The 27,166-nt window shown below is 36.5% G+C and overlaps 4 protein-coding genes across 5 annotated transcripts; all 4 read left to right on the top strand.

The window, feature by feature from the left end:
• Positions 1 to 204: 204 nt before the first annotated feature.
• On the top strand, positions 205 to 2,841 carry LOC142975428 (trypsin CFT-1-like). The gene is made up of 4 exons (XM_076118251.1): positions 205 to 302; positions 1,086 to 1,251; positions 1,937 to 2,198; positions 2,453 to 2,841. Exons 1-4 carry the CDS (start codon positions 260 to 262, stop codon positions 2,774 to 2,776), a joined length of 795 nt encoding a protein of 264 aa, XP_075974366.1. The 5' UTR covers positions 205 to 259; the 3' UTR covers positions 2,777 to 2,841.
• A 1,061-nt stretch (positions 2,842 to 3,902) lies between these two features.
• On the top strand, positions 3,903 to 5,613 carry LOC142975585 (trypsin, alkaline A-like). The gene is made up of 4 exons (XM_076118523.1): positions 3,903 to 4,047; positions 4,511 to 4,679; positions 4,835 to 5,090; positions 5,182 to 5,613. Exons 1-4 carry the CDS (start codon positions 4,005 to 4,007, stop codon positions 5,503 to 5,505), a joined length of 792 nt encoding a protein of 263 aa, XP_075974638.1. The 5' UTR covers positions 3,903 to 4,004; the 3' UTR covers positions 5,506 to 5,613.
• Positions 5,614 to 5,751: 138 nt separating this feature from the next.
• LOC142975584 (uncharacterized) lies at positions 5,752 to 13,509 on the top strand. The gene is made up of 17 exons (XM_076118522.1): positions 5,752 to 6,118; positions 6,220 to 6,341; positions 6,929 to 7,010; positions 7,237 to 7,449; positions 7,805 to 7,936; positions 8,214 to 8,339; positions 8,783 to 8,977; positions 9,647 to 9,744; positions 9,968 to 10,038; positions 10,116 to 10,163; positions 10,388 to 10,673; positions 10,889 to 10,977; positions 11,269 to 11,380; positions 11,483 to 11,578; positions 12,226 to 12,382; positions 12,715 to 12,860; positions 13,368 to 13,509. Exons 1-17 carry the CDS (start codon positions 6,115 to 6,117, stop codon positions 13,461 to 13,463), a joined length of 2,073 nt encoding a protein of 690 aa, XP_075974637.1. The 5' UTR covers positions 5,752 to 6,114; the 3' UTR covers positions 13,464 to 13,509.
• A 725-nt stretch (positions 13,510 to 14,234) lies between these two features.
• Positions 14,235 to 26,333, top strand: LOC142975402 (32 kDa beta-galactoside-binding lectin-like). Of its 2 annotated transcripts, none has more exons than XM_076118216.1 (7): positions 14,235 to 14,587; positions 18,522 to 18,631; positions 21,091 to 21,237; positions 22,300 to 22,519; positions 22,826 to 22,947; positions 23,626 to 23,830; positions 24,507 to 26,332. In XM_076118216.1, exons 1-7 carry the CDS (start codon positions 14,468 to 14,470, stop codon positions 24,684 to 24,686), a joined length of 1,104 nt encoding a protein of 367 aa, XP_075974331.1. In that variant the 5' UTR covers positions 14,235 to 14,467; the 3' UTR covers positions 24,687 to 26,332. The 2 variants fall into 2 exon arrangements, with proteins under 2 accessions (XP_075974331.1, XP_075974332.1); XM_076118217.1 differs by lacking the exon at positions 14,235 to 14,587 and adding an exon at positions 15,481 to 15,775 and having other exon boundaries at positions 24,507 to 26,333.
• The last annotated feature ends 833 nt before the right edge of the window (positions 26,334 to 27,166 follow it).

Below are 27,166 nucleotides of genomic sequence, written 5' to 3'. Positions count from 1 at the left end.
GCTCCAATCAACATTGAATGCCTTAAATCACTGGCTCTCTAAATGTTAAAACCCTAAATGTTTTTCATACGATAAATCTTCCGCCGTCCACCAGGTTTTACCACAATTTAAAGTAGATATAAAATAGATAGATGGGCGGATTAAGTTCATTCATTATTATTCTGTGATAATTTTATTATCATTTATATCGATATCATATTTTTGGTATAAAAAGACCAACCATAGGTCCACTACTGAACTGGTGTCAGTGATCATTACAATGCGGGCTGTAATCCTGTTAGCTCTTATCGGTTCCGCTTTTGGTAAGTGTTTTCACATAATTTTTAAGAAGAAAGAGCTACTTTCAATACTACACTAAAGAAAGGATAGATTTTTGAGGATTGTGTCTATAGCTACTTAATAAGTTGGGTCTTTGATCGCCTCCATGTAAAAAGACAGTATTACTAACCCCCGGTTTTTGAGGTACATTTAGCGATAGTTTGTCTATTCAATAGCGTTTAAACTCATATAAAAAAAAACGCTACCGCTAGATGTACTCAGAAACCGGGGGTAAGATGTGGATCAGCAGTTTAGTAGGTATTATTTGGATAGTGGCGCCATGATTAATGCTGAATTTGTTTGTAAGCAAAAGCTTAGTGCTTAGGCCATTACGTCTAAAATAACTAAAACAGTGCAATTACATAAATGATAAGACTGCTTTAAATCAGCTTGTCGTGAAGCCCGAAAAATAACAAGTCACATTTAATTTATCTTGTCTTTAATATACCTTACGTAATTGAGTATTTTCCAACGCAAATAATTATCAAGAATCTGTTTAAATGAAATATTATTAAAACACACCATAATAATATGGAAAGCTGCAAAAGTCCATGTCAATAAGTTGTCTTAATCCGCCACTGAACTCAATACTTAGATATTTCTTCAATAATTTATGTAAGTACCTACTTACTCGACAATACGTCCAGCCCAGAGTTACAATATTAAAAACATACCGTGTGCATTAGCACAAAATAGAATTTCTTAATACTGAACTGAGTCTCACTGAACATCAAGCTGTATTCTTATCAATATAATCTTTTCCACAGCGGTTCCCGAAAGAATCGTCCGTATTGTGGGTGGTTCTGACACAACAGTGGAGAGATACCCTTATATGGCTAACATGCAGTTCGGATTTGGACAGTTCTTTTCGCAAGCTTGTGGAGGTACACTGATCAATATACGTTCAGTACTCTCTGCTGCACACTGCTACGAGTAAGTCGAATAATTATGTATTTACTTAGACATTATCTTCAATACAATTCTTATTAATATAAAGATAAGTTCAGTAGCAACAGTGATACATTAAAAAAATAGCGATGCTCGGTTAGTAGAATTTTGTGTCTGTTGTTTGTATGTTTGTAAAAGTCCCCGCGACACAAGAGCAACTCTTAGTGCGGGAGTTGTCTTTAAAAAAAAAGTAGGTAATTAGATTCACCGTTCTGGGTAGCTAAATAGTTATTATTGAAGTAGCTTAACTTTAATAGCATTTATAAAGCAAAATAGTTATTAATGTACCTAAATTTAAAATAAATAAATTTTAACCCATTACTGTCCCACTGCTGGGCAAGGGTCTCCTCCCGTAATGTGGGAGGGGTTAGGCCTTGAGTCCACCACGCTGGCCAAGTGCGGGTTGGGGACTTTGCTTGCCCTCAATAAATGTATTAAACAAATTTTAGGCATGCAAGGTTTCCTCACGATGTTTTCCTTCACCGTTGGAGCATGTGATAATTTTTTCTAATACACACATAACTTCGAAAAGTCATTGGTGTGTTGCCTCGGATTCGAACCTGCGACCACTGGCGTGGGAGGTGTCAACTTATACTACTCGGCTATCACTGCTCTTATAATGCTTATAATATTATATTAATGTACCTACCTACTTTAAATTATTTTCTAGCGGTGATCTACCCGAACGATGGCGTGTGCGTCTCGGTACTTCACTGAGGACGTCCGGCGGCGACGTTCACACTGTAGCACAGATCATCATGCACGAGTTATACAGCCCTCCAGATAGACCTCTCGACGCCGACATCGCTATTATCCGGCTCGGCAACCCCGCCGTGTTCTCCAACAGTATAGGTGTCGCTCGCATCGCTGGACCCAACTACCTACTCCCCGATGGCACCTCCATCACTGCTGTGGGATGGGGCCGCACTACGGTAAATATTATTTGAAGCAACTTACACTATGTTTGGGTAATTAGCGGACACGAATAGATTAAGTAACATGAGTGAAGACCGAATAGTATAAAAGAAAGCGTACATATCCTACTTATATTATGAATGTGAAAGTTTGTGAGAATGTATGTACATATGAACCAATTACGATGAAATTTGGTATAGGTAGCTGAAGACCCAGAATAATTTTACATTCCTATCTTCACCTATCATCAAATTATTTTCTTAATTTTCAGACTAATGGTATTCCTTCCGAGCAACTGCAACATGTCGACATCAATATTGTGAACCACAGCTTGTGCAAAGAACGATATGCTTATTTGAAGACACAACCCGATTTCGTAGACTGGCCTATCATCACTGATGGCATGATGTGTGCTGGTAACTTGGACTTCGGTGGCAAGGACGCCTGCCAGGGTGACTCTGGTGGTCCCGTCGCTCACAATGGAGATATCATTGTTGGTGTTACTTCCTGGGGTTTCGGATGCGGTGACGCTTACTACCCTGGAGTTCAAGCTCGCGTCTCTTACTTTACTGACTGGATCGTCGCTAACGCTTAGACTATAATGACATAACGTTATTAAGTACATATCTCATTAATTATATATTTCAATGTTACATAGGAGTCACAAAATAATTGAGAACCTAGGTAGGTTCTCAATTATTTTGTGACTCCTATAAGTTCAAGTAGGTACTTGAACTTATGAATAAGTTCATTGGGAATCATATAACAAAATGTTTATTATTGTGTAATTGTGTAAATAAACACAATGTCATAATTACAACAGTTATGCTGCCTATTTTTAATTTTCGCAGTAATGTTTTGGCTCAGTACCTACCTATTTTTTTTAACACTCTCAGACAGACACAATAAGGTGTTTCCAGGTGTACTAGTATAATGGATGTACGTTCTACAAAGCGGTGGATAACATTGTGCTGATTATTTTGATTGCCCGTATGGTGCCCATACATTTTACAAACAAATCGTGTCACGTCATAATTTGATGATTGCTTGCCCAACAGAATTTAAAAAATATCGCCAGTAGTTTTCTTTTCACTTAGTTTCTCTAACAAATTGAAATATGAAATTACACCTCTAGACCTATTGATTTTTCATATGTATAAGTTACCTACGTATAAATTGTTTAAGCACAACAAATTGTGCGTACCTACAAGAAAGTAGTAGGTACCTACAGTTTTACGGTTTATCGATGAATATCGGATATCCCATCCGATACAAACGTGTGAGCAGATGTATAAAAATCACGTGATAACGTAACAAGTACCTATCCATTAGCACTCATATACCTACTATAAGTCTACAACTAACAAACATCATGATATGTGTCTGAATCGATAAAATAAAATAAAAATTCATAATCATCTCATACGTATGTAAAATATTCCATGCACGATTCCCGTTTCCGATCGACAACTATGAAGACGAGATATTTCTGGTAAGTACTGTGTCTACAGTTACTTTGCTTATGACCTAATATTATGAATTATATTTTATCATCTTGACTTTAATCCCAATATAAGTATAGGCGAGACAGCCAAATACTTGCTGGACTTATACGGATTAATGATCCAGTGTAGTGTTTGTAAGAAATGTATAGGTACAATCATTGTGCAGTACCGGCTATGATAATGGGTATGCTTTAAATAGTAATTTTTTAATCATATCTAAATGATGGACCGATAAGACTAAGAGTATCCCAGTTAATCCAAGTATATAAATAAATAGAAGTTGTGAGTTCTATATTCATTAGTGGTTTTGACAACAACATGCGAGTGATCGTGTTCCTCGGCCTTTTGGGTTGCGCTATTGGTAAGTTCAAATTTAAATTCAAAAAAGTTTATAATCAATAATATGGACATCAAGATGTCTTAATTTACGGTCAAAATTAACCGGTAAAAGTACTTCTGCCTTCTATTCGAGACACCAGGACCAGCGGTATCATAAACCATGTCATTCATCGTACATACCTACGGCTAGTGGTGAATCTAGTGTCAAAGTTGTTAAAGCCAAAAGTTAAAAGAAGCTTAACGACTGTTATCTTTATTGACAACAGCTGAAACCTACTTTTTACTTGCCCTTCGAAGCACGGACCACACTCAGCTTAAACACCGAAATGCCAAACACCCTTAAATGGAATAATCGCCTAAGGTTTTTCAACCTGCAGATTGTTTACCGAATGGTAAGCGCAGCTGGCTACGAGCGCATTCTTCAACCTTAAAAACTTAAATCTAGTTCGAAAATATATTTTCACCCTACTTTTTTATATTTCCAGCAACGCCCAAATCCACGAACCGTATTGTTGGTGGTTCTCCAACAACGGTGGAGGCCTATCCTTACATGGCTAATTTGGAATACGGATGGTTAGGCTCCTTGTTTAGGCACTCCTGTGGTGGTTCCTTGATCACAAACTTTGCTGTTCTAACAGCTGCACACTGCGTCTCGTAAGTAAATATTGTTAAATCCATCAACTGATCACTAATATTTAATCCTTATGCTTACCTGTTGATAAAGTGAGGTACCTACTGTTCTTTTAATTTAAAATGAGAATAGAAATAGTGATTAAAATATACCTTTAACAATACCTACATTTCTTTAGGGGAGAGCCACCGGAATGGTTTCGTGTACGCCTAGGTACTTCGTTCAGATTGTGGGGAGGTGACCCTTATCACGTTGCTCGATACGCCATTCCTCCGCACTTTAACGTCAGACCACTGGATGCAGATATCGCAGTCCTACGCCTCACCAATCCTGCTATCTTCTCCGACTCCATTCAACCAGCTCGTATTTCTGGCCCCAACTACAATCTCCCTGATGGCACACCTGTTACAACTCTTGGCTGGGGTAGTTTAGAGGTAGGTGACTGTAAATACAAGTAAAGTACTTATTAACTTGCCTATTCTATAGTATTTTAGTATCATTACAACTATATTGTTGTCATTTCAGTTCGGTGGTACATTTTCCGATCAACTACAACACGTCGAGCTTAACATTATAAATCACACTTTGTGCACAGAACGGTACGAATACCTTCAGACGCAACCGGACTATGAAAGGTTTCCTGGTGTTACCGAAAATATGTTGTGCACGGGCATATTAGATGTTGGAGGAAAGGATGCCTGCCAAGGTGATTCTGGAGGCCCCGTTGCTCATGCCGGTGATATTATTGTTGGCGTAGTTTCATGGGGATTCGAGTGCGCTGATCCTTTCTACCCTAGCGTTGTTGCTAGCGTCTCTAAATTCACTGATTGGATTGTTGCTAATGCTTAACGTAATGTAGTAACTTAGTTTAGTATTTATTTATAATTCCTTTCTTTCTCAATCATAATTTACAATTTACTAGAGGCTTGAACATCAATAAAAGCGTACTCTACCGTTGTCCATTTTTTTAACCCATCACCAACTGTCCCACTCCTAGGTAAGAATATTCTCCCGAACGAAAGAGGAGTTTGACCCTAACTCCAACACGCTGGCTTAGGCATAGAAGACTATTATCACTGCGTTGCCGTTGCTTTAATAATAGATAGGTAGTACCTAGAATTTTTAAGAGGGTGTTAAATTGAAAATATTTTTTTTTTAATACTTGGCAACACTGACACTGTCACAGACTGTCATTGTTAACTGTCAAAATTACTGTTTATTTGACAGTGGTGAAAATGTACTATTTTGCAATCATTGAAAATAATTATTGAAATTTGTTACGATTTTAGTTTATAACTTATATTTGAGAGTGTCTGAGTGTACTATAACATAAAAAACAAATCTTAACTTCTTTCCAACCCTACTTATCATAATTTAAGTGTTTATTTACATACAGTAATGATAATAAAATTACCGGCAAATTAATTTCTTTCTCTTCGTTCCTAAACATTTAAAAAAATGAGTAAGTACTTAATAATTCTAACTTTTACTTAATATGATGATAGTATTCGTAACTTGTCTAATTAAACGAATGTTTTGATATATTTGGTTTGTATTTTGTAGGTTTACCGCACTCCGATCCGGACATGTACGGTGTACCTACTCATGTGTATTTATTGCCAATGGGCTCTGCTCTCAACTTGACAGAAGATTCACAAGTTATTCCTCTCCATGTTTTAAACAATGTAAGTCACTTATATTTTTTATCTTTAAATAGTTTTACTTTGGTTAAAAAAGTAAGTTATTCATCAACAAAGATCATTATCCTTACCATGACAGTGTTAAAATAATATTTCAAAACGTGCAATATCCCAGGCCAGACCTTCTTTATTTCCTCAGAAATAAAATGTATAGAATAACATAGTGTCAGTGTCTTCTATGAGAGTGTGCACATCTGTTAGTTCGGGCCAACATGTAATATCATCACTTCATCACATACTAATATAATTATTAACTTCCTCTGTGCTGCATTGTGTAAGTGTTTGCGACTGCCTCACAAAGGTCTGAGGTTTGAATCCCAAATCCGGGCAAAAAGTTATTTCCAAGTTTTCCTATTAAGATATTCTCCATGATAGCCCGAAGTGATGAAGTTGAGATAGTAGACCTCCATACCTCGGATAGCACTTAAAGCTGTCGGTTCGGCACCTGAACTCTCACTGGTTGTGTTGGTTATCCATCGCACCAGGCTATGAGTTTGATATAATAGAGAGTCGTCGAAATTGCAAAACAAAACAAACAACTAATGATACATGTGTTAACTATCTTTTTTCAGCAATCAAATAACAGTCATGACTTCTTTTTACCTCTACAATCCAAGGAGGATAAAAAGCAGGATCAATTTAAAGTGTTATTAGGTAATATGACTTTTAGATTTCTGTTTATTTTGAGTGCGCTTTCAACCCTAACCAAATTGTTCTTTTGGAAATTATTCTTCTAAAAAAATAATTAAATATCTGTGTTAGATTTGAATTGTTTACTTTATAATTATCAACTATTTATAATTATATTAGAAAACGAAATAAACATGTATAGTTTTAATGATTTTGTTAATAAAACATGTTTTGTTCCTTTTTCTTGTAGATTCATGTCCAGATCCATCAGTAAAATATGTTGTACCAAAACAATTATATTCAACACCCATTCAGTCACAAAAACTACCAGTGCCGCAACGCACTGCTGTAAAAGAAATATCAGTTGAGACTTGTGTAACGGATTTTAATGTACCAACTATAAACATTCCTAATGAAACTGAAAACACAGACGCTTCGAAGAAACAATTGATAAAGAATTATGGTAAGTTATTAAAGTATTAACTGCGGGTGATAAGGCTTACGATATGGCTTATTTAGTTTTATTTTAGAAGCTATTGATCAATATTTTCTAGACTTTACTTAGTGAACTAATTTTAATGGTTATTTTTTTGTCTGAAAAGTGGTTCTTCCCGATTGTATTTAGTGTTGATTTTACAAGTTATTTCCAAAAATTTCTTAAATGGCTCATAAATATTGATGGTACAGTCATAAAGTTATATTTACTTTGACATTGATTTAATTTGCCAGATTTGTAGAAAGATATCCAGGGATAGATAGATACTTATGATATGATAACTGGTAATTAATATTAATTACCTATAATTTATAATTTTCAGTTCATGTGCCTGATTGCATTGTACTTCCACGTGCGATGGCAGTACTACCCACCATACTTCAAATGCGTAAAAGGAATGTAATATTTTCTCGGCGCACATTACCTAAAAGCACGAGATTTGGGCCGATACAAGGTAAGTAATGAAAGTATTCAACAACAAACTTAAGTAAACAAACACTAAGTAATAATTGTGCAGTTGGTGCTTAAAAAAGGAAAACCTGTACTAAATTCAGATTAAATTGACATGAAATCTGAAACAGACGATAAAAGAGATGTTTTGAAAGCACAGCTGGCAAATGTTCTATTACTCCATTTACCTTGGATTAAGTATGCACAATTCTATTATTTTGTAGGTATAAAACAATATGCCACAACTATTGAGTGTGCATAACATTTCCTTTATTTTGCAGGTATAAAACAAACTGTGACAGAATTAGATGTCGGTATGCTTGTGTTGAATGCAGCAGCAAATGAAATGCCAATATTTTTATTAAGACAAGGAGAAAATATCATACACATTGACACATCAGATAAAGGTAAGATAGACTTATAAGTTTATTATTTTGAGATAACGAACATTAGTTAAATCAACTTATAAAAAGTAAAAACCCTTAAAGAATGTTTGAAATCTTTAATTCATATACTTAACTAGCTGACCCGCGCAACTTCGCTTGCGTCACATAAGAGAGAATGGTTCAAAATTTTCCCCGTTTTTGTAACATTTTTTATTGCTACTCTGCTCCTATTGGTCGTAGCGTGATGATATATAGCCTATAGCCTTCCACGATAAATGGGCTATCTAACACTAAAAGAATTTTTCAAATCGGACCAATAGTTCCTGAGATAAGCGCGTTCAAACAAACAAACAAACAAACTCTTCAGCTTTATAATATTAGAATAGATAGAGCCCTAAATAAGACATAAAAAAAAATTCTAGGTGGTTTTTTTTACAAAATCCCTGATATTCTCTCATTTTTAGATAAATCAAACTGGATTGGTTTACTACCACTTGGCGATGAAACAACGGCTAATGTTTGGATTTACGAAGAAAACGAAGAATTGTATATAATCACTACAGAAGCCCTGCCACCTCGGAAACGGTTAATGCTAGGCTATTCCAAACAGTACGCGCAAGATTACAGATTATCGCGACCTATTAAAGGAATTGAGACAGGTATTTATAGCTTGCTTACATGTTGTTTGTTTGTTGTTTGTCGTATGGTTAGTGGTCAACCTAGTGTCAAAGTTGTTCAAGCCGCCCGGGAGGCCTTTGACGTGGCTTAACGACTGTTATCTCAGTAGACAACAACCGGGACCGACTTTTAACGTGCCCTCCGAAGCACGGAGATGCCCAGTTCAAATACCACTATGCGGTCACCCATCTATGGAATGACCGCGCCAATGGTCGCTTAACCCACAGATCGTTTACCGACCGGTGAGCGCAACTGGCTATGGGCGCCTCGCTTACATGTCATTTTATGGAATTGGTTAGTTAATTTTGTTACTGCAGACTAGTGCAAACTGACTCGTTTTTCTTGTCATGATAATAATATTGTTACTACTGTTTATTTTCGTGATCCGTCATGTTGTAATCAGTTAGTCAGTCCAGCCTTTTTCCCATCTAAGTTGGTGTCAGCTTCCAGTCTCAATACTTAACAACACTCTCTGAATACCATTATGTTATGTGGAAGAACTACCTATCGGACCTCCACATATAATATATGTTATTGTGGGCATACAAATGCAATGTCCCATGTAAATAAACTATGGTCATAACTTGGTCTGTATTTAAAAATGCAAATATTTTATATTTCTGCTCCAAAATGTATTGTTTTAATTGTAGAAGCTCCAGTGGTTAAGAAAAAATGGTGGTGTTATGAGTGTCATCGTGCATTGCAGTCAGCAACTCAATTACACCGACACATGAGAACACATCGACAGGTATATTTAATAATGCAAATTTTGATATGTTTAAAAAAGCCCTAAGAATTGATCCTGTGTCAAGTAAACCTTTATCTAATTCTACAAAGATAAAGATTCCTATAATGCATAATAATATCTGAATAATAATATCATAAGATGTTACAATTTGTGTTGGATCAACAGTTTTTCCATACCAATGCAGTTTTAAAGTATTTTTTAACATTTCTTTCACTGGTTTCAGGAACCGAAAGAACTGGCCAAACGTCGATACCGATGTCGCCACTGTACTAGAACTTTTTCTAGAATATTCACGTGAGTACCCACTGAGTCTAAGAGTTTTTTTAAAAGTTGGTATATTTTTTAATCTTTTTCTATTTACATGTCCACAGACTACGACGACATGTGGCCCGATACTGCAGTAACAAAACACAAAAAAGGTATTATATTTTACTAGTGTTCCACCTGCGGCTTTACCCGTGTGGAAATTTAACTCCTTGTTAATTTTCCAAATAATCTTTCTTAGAAATTCATTCATTCAAATTTCAACTTTCTATTATCCGTAGTTTCGGCATCAGTTTCATTGATCAGTCAGTCACTCAGTAGCCCAGTTAATATTATAACTTAGTTAACGATTTAGCTAATTAACGCATTTATGTTTTAGTGACAACAGCAGCAATGAAATACTACCCGAAGCAAATTTAAACACATCATTGAACAGTGAAGATAACCGATTACCTTCAGACGAGAGTTTTCAGAACTACTCCAACGGTTTAGACTTCTCTACTAATTTGTTTGATACGGACCGTATGCCTAGTCTTGATATATCAGGGAACTCGCGGTCCGAAGTATTTAACCCCTACGAACTCGTCAGCGAGAGCCCTCTACCAACTGATATGGATTCTTTGACTGAATGTACGAATAAAACGAATATTTTACCAAAGGAAGAGGTTTGTATTTTTATTTATACTTTCTGGTTCTTTTTGTTTGTTATATTTGTCAACAGAATATTTTTTTTCTAAGAAATACTCCCAAATTTTAGTAGTCTCATGTCTTTTGTTATCGCTAGATATTTTTTATCTTAACAGTCAAAGCCGCGGTTTTCTAACTTCTGTGTTACATTAAACCTCTTATTTTGTGCATAACTATGTATTTTTTCTTGCAGAGCAAAGTCGTACAGAAAAAGACTGAACCAACGACATGTCCATATTGTAATGAAGAAGTCCCAGCAGGAAAAAAACGTCGGCATGTTCGGTAAACTTGTCAGTTATTTTTAATTCAAGCTTTTATTGAAAGGGCATTCTATTTACAATGCACGTGTCTACGTGCGCTACGCACATGTCGCGTACCTACACACGTAACTGCTTTTGTGATAGACTAGAGATATATGTTGGCGTGCTTAAAACGTGCAATGCTGCGTTTCATCTATTGTGCGATATGAAACAAATCGCATTGTGCTACTTACTCAGGTGGCTTGGAAAGCTTTACTTTTCTGGCTATATTACGTATTCAATATGACCTTAAATTTATCTTTCGTTCATGCAGTGCGTGTCCAGCACGACGTTTCGAATGCGAATGCAAAAAAGTGTTCCCTAATAAGGAACAATTGGCGCAACACGTTTTTACTCAACATTCCAATGAAGGAGAGGCAGACAAGGTCAGTGAAGAACCTTATTACATCTTGAAAGAATTAAACTAGGATACTCAAGCACTTTGTATTCTAAATTGACTTTGATTTGATTTGACTTGTATTTTTAAGGAGGCCGTTCGTAGTGAAGGTACTGACTTACCCAGCGCAAAAACAGTCGAATCTGATACACTATACAAATGTGACCGGTGTGAATACGTTTTCAAGGTATATATAACTTAATTTTCTATCAAAGCAATTTAAAAGGCATAACTTCAATATAACTTGTGCTTGCAGAAAGTCTAGGAAGTAACTTGATTTTTCAAAAGTCTCGTGCTCTAGTATGTTATGTCACGAGTGAACTGCGGAACCGATTTACACAAACTTAATCACTCCCCACCCCCCTTTTTTGGTACTCAGACGCTGGAAAGCAATACGATACTTATTAGTTTTGCTGTGCTCTCTAGCCGTAGTAGCCTGCAATCTTACGGGTTGGGGTATTCGTATCCTAGATTCGTCCTTTACCTGACTAAAGTGTTACATTTTTATAGTAGAAGAGATGTTGCGTAGCAGTGGCGTAACTACAGGGTGGGATGTCGGAAAAATTCCATAGGACCCCAGCTGGAAGGGGCCCCCGATTGGAAGAGCATCCCAACTCCCAATTTTTTACTTATCACACATTTCAGCTTTTTTTATATTGGGGGGAGGGGGCCCATCCGATGAATTTGCCACGGGCCTCGAACGGTATAGTTACGCCACTTTTACATGGTTCCCACTTCATAGATACCTATTTATAGAATAGCAAACTCTGGTGTGAGGAAGAACAAGTAAGTCGTTCTAGAATATTGTAGTTAACGTGTGTGTTCTGTCCCCAGCGGCGCGGCATGTTGGTGAACCACTTGTGGCGCGTGCACGGCACGGCGGCGCGCGTGCCGCTGCGGCGCCGCGTGCTGCACTACCCGTGCGCCGCCTGCCCCAAGCTCTACCGCACCGCCGCCAAGCGAGACCGACACGCGCGTCTGCACCACCCCGGTAAACGCATGACCCACCTACACTAGCACTCACTCTAAAGCCACCGCTATCAGCGCGACTCGAACTATGACTTATATTCTGATGATTAGACGATTATCCCGATGATAATACTTTTACTAATATCTTTGCCACTCACGCTCATATCCATCCATATCGACAAAACTGTACGCTTAACTCGTATTCGGAAGCCGCGGAGGCTGTATCCTGACATCCATTTCGCTATTGAAAAATGTTAATCACACTAGAATAAAATTGAACTCGCTTTACGAAGAATTCTCGATTCCCACGAGATATTAGATAAAAGTCATACTAAAGTAAATGTTTGTTGTTAGACATGGACAAGAGCCGCATGCCGCGTCCAGCGCGGCTGGACGGAGGGTCCCGCGAGTGTGCCCCGGCCGCGTGTCCCGTGTGCCCGCGACAGTACGCCACGAGGGCCAAGCTGCTGCAGCATCAGCGACAACATCACCCACACTTGGTAATACGACCTCGATTCACAGTCATTCATGTTTACTAATATACTTACCCTCTCATTCATAAACACACTACAAACCTATTTTAGTTAAAAATACTACTATATTATGCTTTCTCCTTTTCATTTCGCTAAGGAGTTAAGAAAACAAAACTTTTTATAAGCCTTTCAGAACTTCATATATTTTTATGAATAGTACCTTGAGTTTTATTACGAGTAAAATTTTGTGAGACTAGCCGACAGATACTATAATTATTATTCTTCCTATCTTAAAGAATGTGATAGACTGACCTAATCTTTATGACAGGTGTTAATATAATTTTTAATCATTAAGATTATGTTAAGCATTGGCGGATTATAAAAAACCAGCCACTTCTCACTTTGATAAATCATTATAAACTGTCGGTATTATAAATAAACCATTTATCGGGAACTAACAAAAAAACTAGTCTGATACTGAAGGCTAAAAACTTTAAGTCTACTAAATATATATATTTTTTTTCTTTTTTGCAGAATAATCCCCCCGAGCCTGAAGAAATACTCAGCAACAAGACAACCACGATTCCCTATCAATTTCTTACTGTACTGTGTGCTGCTGATTCTCACTAAAGTGTAGGTTAGGTATAAGTTCTAATAAAGAATTGTGAATCTCAAACACTACTTTATTCCTTCGTAAGATTACTTTCTACTGCATAAAGAAATGCTGTGTTTATATAGAAAACCTGTTCCTACATAATATTTCTCAAGTAAATCAAATAAAATAAGTACCAGCCATGTTCCTACCTAACAATGACATGATGCTTTATCACCGTTTAATATATAGTGTTGTGTCATAAATGGCGTTTTGATATGAACTCCAGTAGCCCCAGTTATAACTCGTCAAAACCTAATTATACTATCAGTATTCCAAAATATAAAATCAGAAAACGGTAACTATATAATAAGGTTCCAAAACATCGTTCCACAACAACACAAAGGATACGGTCTGATTTTTCTGCGTTTGCGAGAAAACAATATATTTTTTATATTCAACGTATTGGAGTCTTTGGGGACCCTTAATCTGTGGGGCTGCAACCCGTAAAACCTGCAGGTAGATCGAGCTCAACAAATCCCAATGACGCAGGTTAAAAATTCTATAATATTCGTTTTTTTCATACGGAACTCTACATAATACAAAAATACGTAGGTGTACGCGGCGTTTTTGTTCCTTTGTTTGCATTGATAACTCAATGTTTTTTATTATTGCGTTATCAATCAACCAGATAACGTAGATGTCAAGCTGTGCTATATTCGTCTCTCTCTTACACAGCCTCTACTAAGTTCGTGTGAAAGAGATACCAATACTTTAACTGTCAAGCATATTAAAGGATCGGTTTCTATGCAAGTTGTTTGTATTTACCTGAATAAAGAGCAGTGCGCGACTGCGATACTATTCACTACAAAAGCGCATTTATATTATTTAGTCGGACTCCGATCAACATTTTAGGTCTATAAATCCTCGTCAATAACCGGTGCGGTAATACGTGTGAATAAGTTATTGATTTTGTAGAACAATGACTAAAGTTAACTGTGAAGTGTGTTACTTCTGCGTTAAGAACACTAGTGGGTAAAGTATGCCTGTTGAAGTGATGCAATGTGTAAACTGTGCTGGAATGGATTATGACGTACAAGAAGGTAAAATACTTCGAGATTTCATCGAGTATGACTTCGCTGAAGATGCATTGGATTTTGAGGTTAGTTATTAACTTAACAGCTGTAGTTAGTTATCATTATCCTGCCTATTTTATTTATTGCGGTATTAGGCTTTAATACATACATATCTGCTATATCAAAAGCTAGATATCAATCTTATGTAGTGGTTTTACTCGTAACTAATCTTATTTATCAATTTGGCTAATATTTATACCTAGGTAAGTATTGTTTTATTAACACATCGACGTGTTATAAAACTGGTTTCTTAATTATGTAAGCTAGTTAATTGTACCTGCCAGAACTCGGTACCTAAGTATTGAAAGAACTTAGAGCTAAAGTAATGATTTTATTTAAATCTGTCTTCCTATTCTTCAAGATGATCATCCAGGCTAGATACGGCGTAGGAACTGTGGGATATTATCATACGATGTTCACCAGTTCGGTTCTTATTACTACTTCTGAAATTATTCTTACTAGTTAAAGCAAAGTTAAATTTGTACCCCATAATTTAATACAAACAACAAATGTCATCAATGTACGAACACTCTGAATCATTGCAGCGCTTATGTCATGAAAGAGCGAGGAGGAATGATATTGCTGCTTCCCTATGGAGTTCCATTCCGATATGCCTAATCCGAGCTGATGTACAATATAAACAAGGAAGTTTAACGGCGAAACATTTAATAAAATAGGTATTATGTAGTTATGCTTAGACTTAATTAGCACTAGCTGCATCGGCATTCTAGATGCGCATAGCCAAAACTTACGTAGTAGACGTAAACAGTACCTTGCCTAATATTTTTTATACGTGCCTACCGTAGGCCGTAGCTCGTACCTACGCTACGTCAAGTTTCCCCTGTATGTGTGCGTGAATATCCAAACAACGGACAATGTAAGCTGGTGCTGGTGACTACCTATGCCTACATGTACAAGTTTTGCGGTAGGTAGTTGGCTAGACGAACTCGGCCAAAACGATCGACTCGCTGCTGCCGCTTGAGCGGATATTTTCGTGAGATGCGGTCGCGTGAATTTGATAGTTTCACTGAATCATGTCGTGTAATAAACTAATAATACATTTTTAGTGGCAATTATCAGTGTATAAACAAATATCGATTATGGTTTGTTTCGGAGATAGATGCGGCTGTGGTGCTTTTTGCCGCCGTTTATTTTGCCGCGCTCGACCTCCGGAAAATGATGAAAATGAAGAAGACAATTTACCGATATCATTGGTAATTTCCTCCGATTTTAAGTAAATATTAAATCAATATAATTTTAATTATCAGGCTCATGCCAATTAAACATTGATTTTGTTTTTGATACACAAAATAAGGGGTTTGATTACTAAACTATCAATGTTAACGTGCGAAAATATATTAACCAACCCAAATAAGTATAAATATCAACATATTTTTAAGCGTTTAGGAAATAATAAAGCCTGACTATTTACGACGTACTTACTGGCCATTACATGACTCATAATAGCTATAACTTGTGTAAATATCTTCTAAGTAACTCACTCGAGGCTACAATATTTTTTGTTGACACACTCCTACCTCTTACCTACTTATCTCACTGACTCGCCCGATAACTTTGAGTCACAAGTTTTTATAAATAAATATTAGGTACGTTTTACCTAATATAACATTTAATCACTTAACAAGGCGTTACTGTACCCCATTTGTGTACGTAAACAGTATTTTTGACCATGAAAAATCGATTGCTGCTGTATCATAATAATTCATATTTATCACATTTAAATAACACTTTTGTAATTTATCGACAATCAAACCTACCTACCTATATTATTTTTGTTTAAACAGTGAGATTATCAGTTAGGAATCACTTACATAGTTTATGTACTAATTACTGACAGCGCAAAAGTATTTTTTCTCCTTCCGATCGTGCATTTTTTCGTGAAAATTAAATTGGAAGACGTGATGACGCGATCAGCTAGTTTGTCTCCACACAATGTGAGCTGTAGAAACGAATTCTGACAGCATTTATTTTCAGTGTGAAGGTTAATGAGTGTAACCACTGATGATCTCACTCGCTGCAATTTTGTAAAAAAATAATCGAATAAGTAAGATTTATTCATTTTCCACTACGTTGTTGATTACTTACATAAACTATGTAAAATATAATAGTTATCTAAGTTTTATTTGACTCTTGACTCTTCAAGCAACTTTGTTAGGTGAGTGAACTACTACTGAACTCGATACAGGTTCGATTATCGGTGTCTAACTGTCGAATAATCGCTCGTGTATAACTCGTAATCATCACGTTTTCGTAGACAGATTATGCTTAATATTCGTATATTAATGATAAGAGTATTTGATAAGAATTTATCTGTGACAATTTTATTTATAATGCATTTACTATGTTTATTTTTGCCGGCATCGCTCACACGCCAGCTTATTTTAAGGTGTGTGTTAAAAACACCGATTCTTCACTTCTTACACAGAAATAAACTTATTGATTGAACATGAAATAGTTATGGATACCGAAATTGGTACACGGCTGGAGTGGATATAACTATAGCTGGCTCCGTTGGGGCCTTATTGATTGAGTTTAGACACGCAAACTTACTCCACAGCTCTACAGCTATAGAGTAAACAATGCTGGAGAATACCATACCACAGTACTCACTTCGTTAAAGTTTGCCGGCAGCAGAGTGTACAATAATAAAGTGGGTCATTCGATTAGCTAATTAAATGCTACCACCATATTTGTCGTTATCAGTTAAGTATAACTAATGAACTAACTTTAACTAACAGCGCTACTGGCAGTTGGGAATTAACATAGACAAGTATCGGTATCAATACCTATGTTTCTACTAGTCTGCCTGTCATACCTAGTATTTTTATAATATCTTTTTCTTATCCAGCTCTACGTTGCCCTTGGTCGGTTTTATTTTAGTATTTCTTCTCAGAATTAAATCACATTCCATTGTATAGGATTTTACATCGTTAGATTTAAATAATACCGAGATAAGCTCTTGCTCATATCTTGAATCTCATTAAAATTTACCAGTTTCCATTGTATTAACAAGAAAGTAGGTACCTTCTTAAGTAGCTTGTTAGGAAATATATGTATACCTAGGTAGGTATATATACACCTATCAAAAGTTACATTGAAACACGCCAAAATTACCATGAAACAATTTACTTATTTAACAACCCATCGTAAATAATATCTGCTTCATTTGTAATCATATTACCACGCTTTTTGAAAACAATAGGATTGTACCTACATACAATGTAGGTACTTACTATAAGGCAACATAAATATACTGAAAGTTCTAGTGGATATAGAAACGTAGGTTTAAAATTATTGTTGACCGCGACTCACTCACACAGGACCAAGAAAATGTGATGATGAGGCGACCCCAACTAATTAGGTACTTACCTAGTTTTCTTGCGATTTTAGCTACGCGCTACGTCGAGCTTTTCACAACAGAATTTGGCATTTCCCTAAAAAACCTCGGATCTCTTAAAGTAAAATTAAAAAAAAACACCGACCTCATACCCAGGTTCTAGCTTTTATTTCTTTGTAGTCACCTTCCTGTACGAATAAGGCCAGAGGTAGAAACAATTAAGGAAAGGCATGCCTCGATGATCTCATACTTTTAATTCAATCAGCGCCCAAAGTAGTGGACGCATTCGTGCATCGTTTTTTAATGATGTTGTTAACCATATTTTGTGACTAACAGTCACATTAAAGTTTGCATTTGCATTGTATGAAACAGTTTAAACGAAGTATAGAGTAAACGAATAAATTAATTTAAATAGGATGTCTCATGCAACAATTGTTGTAAACTGTTCAATGTATGCTTTGTATTATTGCATGGATGTCGAAAGCTGAAAACATCTGGAATGTAGACGTCAATATTATCTTTTACTTTAATACTGGGAATCGTAAAGTTGGTTATAAAACACATCAAATAAACTGTTAAAGGTTTACGTTGTTTGATTTCAGTCCCAGCTAGCCGAGGCCCGAGAGGTGAACTTCACGCAAACATTGAAGGAACCCTTGACCATTGGGTCTCATATTGTTTGCACGGGCACACCGAGCGACGATTTACCATGGTAAACAAAACACCTCTGTATATATACAGGGTCTTCTCATAATAGCTGGTAATATTTTGGGAGGTGATACTGCCCATGAATCTGATCACGAATCCGAAAAAAAAAATTTTTTTGGACAAACTTATTTTTTTGCTTTTCTGTAGTGTGAGTGAGCGCTCATACACGAACACATAGAAGCGCTCGTCGTTACACGGCCGCCGCTTCGATGTGTGCGACCGCGACCGAGCGCTGTCAGCTGACCCCGCGAGGGGCGGGGACCGCACGCGGGACGTTCTGTCTTAGTAACAATAATAAATACAAACTGATACTGATTTCCCATAATACTTTCAGTCTTGGATTGGCTAGCAACTACGTGATTAACGTAACTATGCCATTTAAGTTTTTGTTAAATTACTAACCTACAGAACGTAGCGTATCGCGAGAGTTTGAATACAGTTGCATCGAACATAGGATTACCATCCCACATTACATACACATAAATTGACGAAATCATAACTACGAATCTCAATTACCTACTGTTAACGGCTGATTACCGAACGACAATACACAAATGATTGATGAATGATGAAATCAAACAAATCAAAAAGGTTACATTACTTACCTAAATAGCGTACGGCGTATCGCCAGAGATTCGTTACAGATGCGTCAAACAAACAACCATGCGACACTACGCACAAACTCACAGAATAAAAAAAAAGTACGAAAATCGTCTAGCTAACTGATAACAGCTGACTCAATTTACTGACTGACACTCACGTATCGGGATTAAGCACTTGGTTTTACGACACCACCAACACGCACAATAAATTCTTACCAACTGGTTAATTTAAATAATACTACCTATTTTTTAAAATAAAAACATGGCATATTAAATCATGCCGACAAAGGGCGAAATTCAACAGCATAAACACCGACAAAGAGAGCCGATCGTTTGGCGGCGTCGCGCGGTGCGCTTTGTAGTTGTCTTGTCGTGCCGCGCTAGTGATGTTTGTTTCTATTGCTTACATTCAAATGTGGAAATATCGGTAAAAATGCATTACTTTATTATCAAAACAGTAGAAACCAACTGAATGTATTATTTGTACCTACCTAAGATTATCTTTAACATTTACACGCTGCACGCAGGCCAAGAGGACACAGATTTATTGTTGTAATAATACTAGGTATGAATCATAATCGAAAAAAAAAACTTAAAAAATATTCGAGGATATCGATACTGAACCAACGTTTGCTATTTGTTATCTTTATTAAAATAGAAATAATATCTTCTCATTCAATGTTAGTCTCCAGATAGTTTGATTTGAAGTTATTAAGGAAAAATAAATATCAATATTAAATGTAATTAAGTTTTTGGGTCCATCCCTAACTGCCTATTTATTTTATTTTGCTTCATACGTATGTCACAACTTAGTACCTATTAAGGATCGCTTTCGTTCGGACGTCCGCGCGTCCGGTGGAACTTTGTCAATGCGTGAGCTTGTTATTACTGTTATTTCCAAAACCTTTCTGAACTGTGATTTGTTATTGTCGCGCGTGATCATGAGCGTGCGCGGTGTGATACGGTAATTGGTGAATGAACCATGTTTTTGTTTATTTTTGTTAATAATTCGTGTGTTCGTGAAAGTGAATCAGAACGAGGAAGCAAAAAGTGTCGTAAAACGTTAGAAAGATAAAATTAGGTATGTAGTGTCTGATGCCCGTGCGTAATTAATTGTTATCAGTGCGTAAATAAGATTCGCAGTTATGCTTTCTGTAATTTAGATTTAAGTGTTACACGTTGTGTAGGTAAGTAATTTAACAATTACTTTAATTAGACAGTTACGTTAATCACGTAGTTGCTAGCCAATCCAAGACTGAAAGTTTTATGGGAAATCAGTATCAGTTTGTATTTATTATTGTTACTAAGACAGAACGTCCCGCGCGCGGTCCCCGCCCCTCGCGGCGTCAGCTGACAGCGCTCGGTCGCGGTCGCACACATCGAAGCGGCGGCCGTGTAACGACGAGCGCTTCTATGTGTTCGTGTATGAGCGCTCACTCACACTACAGAAAAGCAAAAAAATAAGTTGTCCAAAAAAATTTTTTTTTCGGATTCGTGATCAGATTCATGGGCAGTATCACCTCCCAAAATATTACCAGCTATTATGAGAAGACCCTATATATTTACTTCAGCCCAGCATGTTAATGTGCATTTTCCGCGTGGACTAATTATATTATTTGACCGACTGAATTCGGTGTAGCCAAGAATATCTACACCATACGATCGTTGCAAAAAGCGACCAAGGACGATGAATGTCGAGGAAAATAACAACAGAATTTGTGTCACGCATAATGTAATCACCATTTTATTATCCTGTCTGCATTTTGTAATCATTGCAGATAAATTTAAATAAATTAATAAATAATAGTAATAAAACATAGGTACTTAGTTACGTAAATAAATGTGTGTTTCGTCCACATAGGTTTGCTGTGAACATTGGGTGTGGAGAGCCCGATACCGGTCGTGGAGACATCTCGGTGCACTTCAATGTGCGTCTACCGCAGTGCTATGTGGTGAGAAACACTCGTCGTCACGGCAAATGGGGACTTGAAGAGACCACTGCATTTAGGTAATTACCTACCTTGTTGTTCAGTCTGATGAATTAATTGATCTAAATCGTAGCGCAGCGCATCTATACGCAACGATACTGGCGATTAAAACTTGCTTCACACATATTCGTTTCGGCAAAGGGTACCTACCTATAACGAAAACAAACAAAACCGACTCAATTCTCTTGTTCGGCATGCGCCGATCGGGTTCATCTACAAATATTCAGTTTTGCCGCCCGGCTAGACTGAGTAGGTATGTGTTTAGCAAGCCTTGCCGTTTGTCAATTCTCAAATTTATTACAACCTTTAGATTTGAGACCAAGGTTCAGAATATTATCCCACGAAAATAAACAATGTTTACTATTGTCAGCCTACAAAAAGCTAGTTTCAACTAAACGTCTCATTGCCATAACCGTGAGAGGTCATTAACTTGGCACCTACAACAATGGTGCATTACATCACCTTTGATTAACACACTTTACATCTGTAAGCACGTGCGAGATAAAACGCGAGTGCTAATGTGTAGCTCAGTACCGAGCAATACTAATTGAAGAGTAGTTAATAATTAACAGCGGCATAAATTATCCGATTGCCAATGTTTACCAATGTACCTACCTATTTGAACTGATAAATAATATCATTAGCGAAAAATCTTTCTGTATTAGAAGGAGTTCGTACCTATAGAAAGACTTTAGTTTATGTATCTACCTACAAAGAAAAAATACAGGTGCCCTTTCGGTGGTCATAAAACGTTCAGCGTCTAATGCCGTTCAGGTAGGTACATACCTACTAAAGTTATTATGTTACCCAATGAGTCAGAATTTTGATGTTTTGTTAGTCGAAGGAAAAGCTGATAGCTCAAACAAAGCTGTTGGCGGTTGTACTGTGTACCTACACTCAGCGTTCTTCACCGTAATTATAACGCTGGAACACTTTTCATGCGCTTTCTGGAACATGATCATAAAGTTTTTAACTTTATGGTTATTTTGGCGCCAAAAGACCACTGCGTGTAAATTCTGTTTTAAACACCCCATAAACATTACAACTTGCACTCTGTTCTTATATTTATTATCCTTTTTCAGATTATTTCCTTTTAAAGCGGATCGTCCATTTACTATAGAGATTGTAGTTGATGAGAAGGAGACGCTATGGGCCGTGGACGGCGAACAATACTGCAGTTATGCTCACAGGATCCCCAGCCCACTCAGCGCAGAATGGGTTCAAGTGACTGGCATCAGAGATGCGGCCTTAAAAATACAAAAGACTGACATTTTTCCCACGTTAACTTCACCTCCTGTAGAAGTGAGTAATCTCTATTGTTTTGCAACAATAATTAAAATTATGATTGTTTTAATGAAGTTGGTTGGCTAAGTAATGGGTAATGAAAGTGTTGTTCGGTTTTATGAAGGTAAATAAACACAATGAGGTAATAAACCCATTTATTTTCAGTTTTTTATTCTACTCTGACACTTTAATTATGACTACCTATCATTAGACAATATTGCACTTATGAAAGAGCAAAAATGTAGACGCAGGTTTATATTCAATTAAAACTTCTACTAATACTATTCTATAGGTACTATACTAATATTTACGTTATAATTTCAGGTACCTTTATGGCCAGCGGTAGACACTCCAACAGAAAATTCTGAGATAGCCTGGCGATCTAATGTCGTTGCTACCCTCACAAACGGTATTCCTGAAGGACACCAGTTAGTTATATATGGAAGGTAAATAAATACAAATTATAATAAAAGCAGTTTATTACGTAATTAAGTTCCTATATTTATGAGGCAATATCCGCAATATACTGTTACATTGTCGATGGATGCTGAATATGCAGTTTGTAGTCAACCGCGACCTAATGCCTCTGAATTTTGGACGTGTGCCAACACTGGTGTTCTGTTTGTGTATTCTCGAATCCATTAACGATTATTATTCTCATAACAGTGCGGGTCAAATATACATGGATACCAACATAATAATATCTTGTTTTTATGGAGTCGGTCTTTTCAATGTGGCTTGATGAGTAAATCTTCAACGAAGCTGGGGTCAAACAACGCATAAATAATGATTAAATATTTTTCAAGAATGTTACACCCACACAATGAATACCTACTCACTGGCATGACGGTATTTTGAGCCCAAAATACTAGTCGGTCGTAAGGTATGTACAATAGTACGCCGCAAGAAGCCCTGTAGCTCGATTTTCTACTACTATCGACTACCGACAACAGGCTAGCTATCAAGAAATTTTACACGAAAATCTGTTAAGCGACTCTACCGGGCTCCGTAGGAACTATTTTAACGACAGTACAGGCTATACCGAATTGCGCTACAGTTTCCAAAAAGATCATGACTTGCGCCAGTAAACCCTTAAGACAAAAATAATAATGTATTACTTGCAGACTACGTCCCCTGCTGCACTCGTTCTCGCTGGACCTGATGGACAGCGCGCGCGAGTGGCCGCGGCCCAACGTGCTGGCGCACGTCAACGTGCGCGCCTACGTGGAGTCTCAGCGCGATCACCAGCTCGTCGTGCTCAACGCGCGCTTCGGGGACTGGGGGGCCGAGCGGCGACAGCGGACCGCACGACTTATACCTGGCACTTACGTGAGTTAACTCGACGTATTATTAAGTTTTATTAAAGATAGCTTTTAACCGCGACTTCGTCCGCCACCTTAATTTTCTCATTATGCGTCATTTTGCCGGCGTAAAAAGTAGCCTATGTGATCCTTTCTCGGGTGTCAAAATATCTCCATACCAAATTTCATGCAAATTGGTTCAGTAGTTTAGGCGTGATTGAATAACAGACAGACAGACAGAGACAGAGTTACTTTCGCATTTATAATATTAGTATGGATCTATATCTATTCTATTCAGTCGTTTGGTTAGTGGTTAACCTGGTGTCAAAGTTGTTCAAGCAGCCCGAAAGGCCTTTGATATGGCTTAACGACTGTTATCTTAATAAAGAACGACCGGGACCGATTTTACGTGATCTCCGAAGCACAGAGACGCTCAATTCAAATACCACTATGCGGTCACTCATCTACTGATTGAATAGAGATGTTTTTTTAATTAACGTTATATTACTCTCGGTTCTTTTTTTGATACCTTAACCTGCATACGTAGTTTAAGTAAGTAACGGTTAATTGCTGTTGTGTAATACTGTTGGTATAAGGTTTCTGAAGGTCTGAAAGCTTTATTGTTTGGCTGTCTGTAGACACAAATCACGATACAGTTTTTTTTTTATATTCAGTTGTATTTAATAATATTGTCTTCCTTCCAGACGAAACTACGAATGGTGAGAGGAGCCGGCGAATGGGCAGTATATGCGGATGACCTACTCATTGGCGAGTTGGAGTACCGGGCGGCGCCAGAGGGCGTGCGAGCGGTGCGAGTCCGAGGCGACATCTACCCTGAACAAATATACTTGTGTCCTAGCACCAGCTCTCCAATACGAGACTAATTATAAACATGGAATATTAATATATTTAAAGTTCACAAGCAACGGCTAAAAGCTGTCAATTATTTCTTATAAAGTACACTGAGATGTTGTACAAATGTTAAGCTTTTTGTGCTGCGTTAGCTTAAAGCAAATTTAAACGTAGCTTTGAAAATATTGTTGATAATAAATTGGGAATGTAAGCGATCGAATAATTACTGTATTAACGGTTCCATTAGGCCTTTTACGGAGCCTGCAGTTGCTGCGAAGAATTATAGACTCTGTCCAATATATTATTATTTGAACAAAAATAGTGGTTGAAAGTATTTACACGCTATATATAAACAATAAAATACTTACCAGTTTGTATTTCGTATTTGGTAAATGTTGCATTTAAGAAATGAAAGGTCTGAAATTTAGAAAAGTGATGATTGATTAGAAAAAGTCAATTGAGATTAGAGTTATATATTTAATTAAAAATAAAATTAATAGTAACAGAAACTTGTTAAATTAGCTTGAAATGTGTTTATTAGTTAATTGTTACATGATGAGATTGAGGTTTTAAATATTTTGTCGTGTTATTATGGGTCAAGATTTCACTATTTGTATCTTGAGGGAGGTAAATCACTGCCAGTAAGCTGAGTGCAGTTTAAAGTAGTTTCATAGAGACACAAAATACAGTGTGCGATCGAGTGTTATTAAGGTATCACCGAATTTCGGCAGTCCATTTGTGAATGTTGTGCGAAATCAGTCATAGTTCGAAGTCAAGTTCATGTCCTATTGTCAAACAAAGGTCTCCTCAAAAACGAGGTATTTTAATGTAGTTATATGTAAATGTTGAAATTATCAAGTTCAGAGGCATAGTTTGAAGAGAGACTAAAAAGCTGTCTACCAATAACAGTTTTGTGTATGTTCGACGAATATTTAAAATGTGGAGACAAATAACGTAGACTTAAATGACCTTGTATCAAATAATATACCACTGTCTATTAATACATAAAATAGGTATGTTTCAAATCTATACTTTATACACTTAGCACTTACTCATTGTTTAGTAATGTAAGAAAAAATGTTGACAATATAATACATTATTTTTATTTTGATAAGTTATAAAACTTTATACACAAATGTTGACTTATAAGTTATCGCCTTAAGTTTTTAAATTTTAAGAGAAACACGCTAATTCTTGTTATTATTAAAACTATCTAGATCTACTTAATATGTTATATACAAGATATTAACTATTGCATACTTTAAGCTGTGTTGTACTCCTAGCTTTAGCAAAACAGTTTCTGGTTAATTAGGATGTTTTCACATTAGGCGTATTATGAGCATGTGACACGTGCGTCAATGAACACTTAGACAAGCTTGTTTTGGCAAATCTCACGCCGGCACACGCTAATCCATATTTTATGCTAAAGACTTTTTTAAGTGTTACGCATCAAAATACTGTCAGGTGTAAAACCGCCCTAAAAATAACGTAAATACCTATACAAAACATCTGTGATTGTTTGCGGGCAACAATACATAATTGGATTCTGATAAAATATCTCCACTTCCATAAAGTGCCCTAATTTTTTTCTCTCTTTAAATCCTTAAAAAAAATATATTGTAAGAGATACAAAATATATAGGTATGATACCAAAAATAAAAGCTGTTTTATTTCTATTTACCTGCATAAGTAATATTTTTCACTGCTCAGCTCAGGTTTCACAAAAACATCGATTGTGCCTCAATTTGTTATTGTAAGACTATGAAGTGTTATATTTTTTAAGTTGAGTATGAGTGTCGATAGCTACATTTAAGTTGTTTGTTTAAATTCAACTATATTATAGAATTATGATAGGTACGATAAACACAGCGTTTCTGAGCACGATTTGTGTTTAAACCATCATATCTATCTTAAAAAACTAAAACAATGACATTCTTAGCGTTTTTCAATATTTAAAACAATGTTAAGATTATATAGATTAGGGTTAAAATAAAACCATATAGGTCCTAAACCTACATGTCCATACAAAATATTTAATTTACAGGCCTTTAACTTTTCCCTAAAAACTTGCCGAACGAGTCGTAACTCTATAAGTATAAACTTTTCATGTCACAGATGCGCAAATACCACAATAAGGTATAAAATTAAAATAATACATAACATAGGTAGACTAATCTATACTAATATTATAAAGCTGAAGAGTTTGTTTATTTGAACGCGCTAATCTCGGGAACTACTGGTCCGATTTGAAAAATTCTTTCAGTGTTAGATAGCCCATTTATCGAGAAAGGCTGTAGGTTATATATCATCACGCTACGACCAATAGGAGCAGAGTACCAGTGAAAAATGATACAAAAACGGGGAAAATTATGATTCTCTTATGTGTCGCAAGCGAAGTTGCGCGGGTCAGCTATTCTCATAAAATAACGAAAAATCATAGCGATAGCATTTACCATTACTGACAAAAATAAAAAATTGTGCAACAACTTCTCATTGACACAGTGAAATCACA

The sequence above is a fragment of the Anticarsia gemmatalis genome, chromosome 9 (assembly GCF_050436995.1).
Source record: "Anticarsia gemmatalis isolate Benzon Research Colony breed Stoneville strain chromosome 9, ilAntGemm2 primary, whole genome shotgun sequence".
NCBI classification, from domain to species: domain Eukaryota; kingdom Metazoa; phylum Arthropoda; class Insecta; order Lepidoptera; family Erebidae; genus Anticarsia; species Anticarsia gemmatalis.
This window is presented reverse-complemented; position numbering and strand designations above follow the sequence as displayed.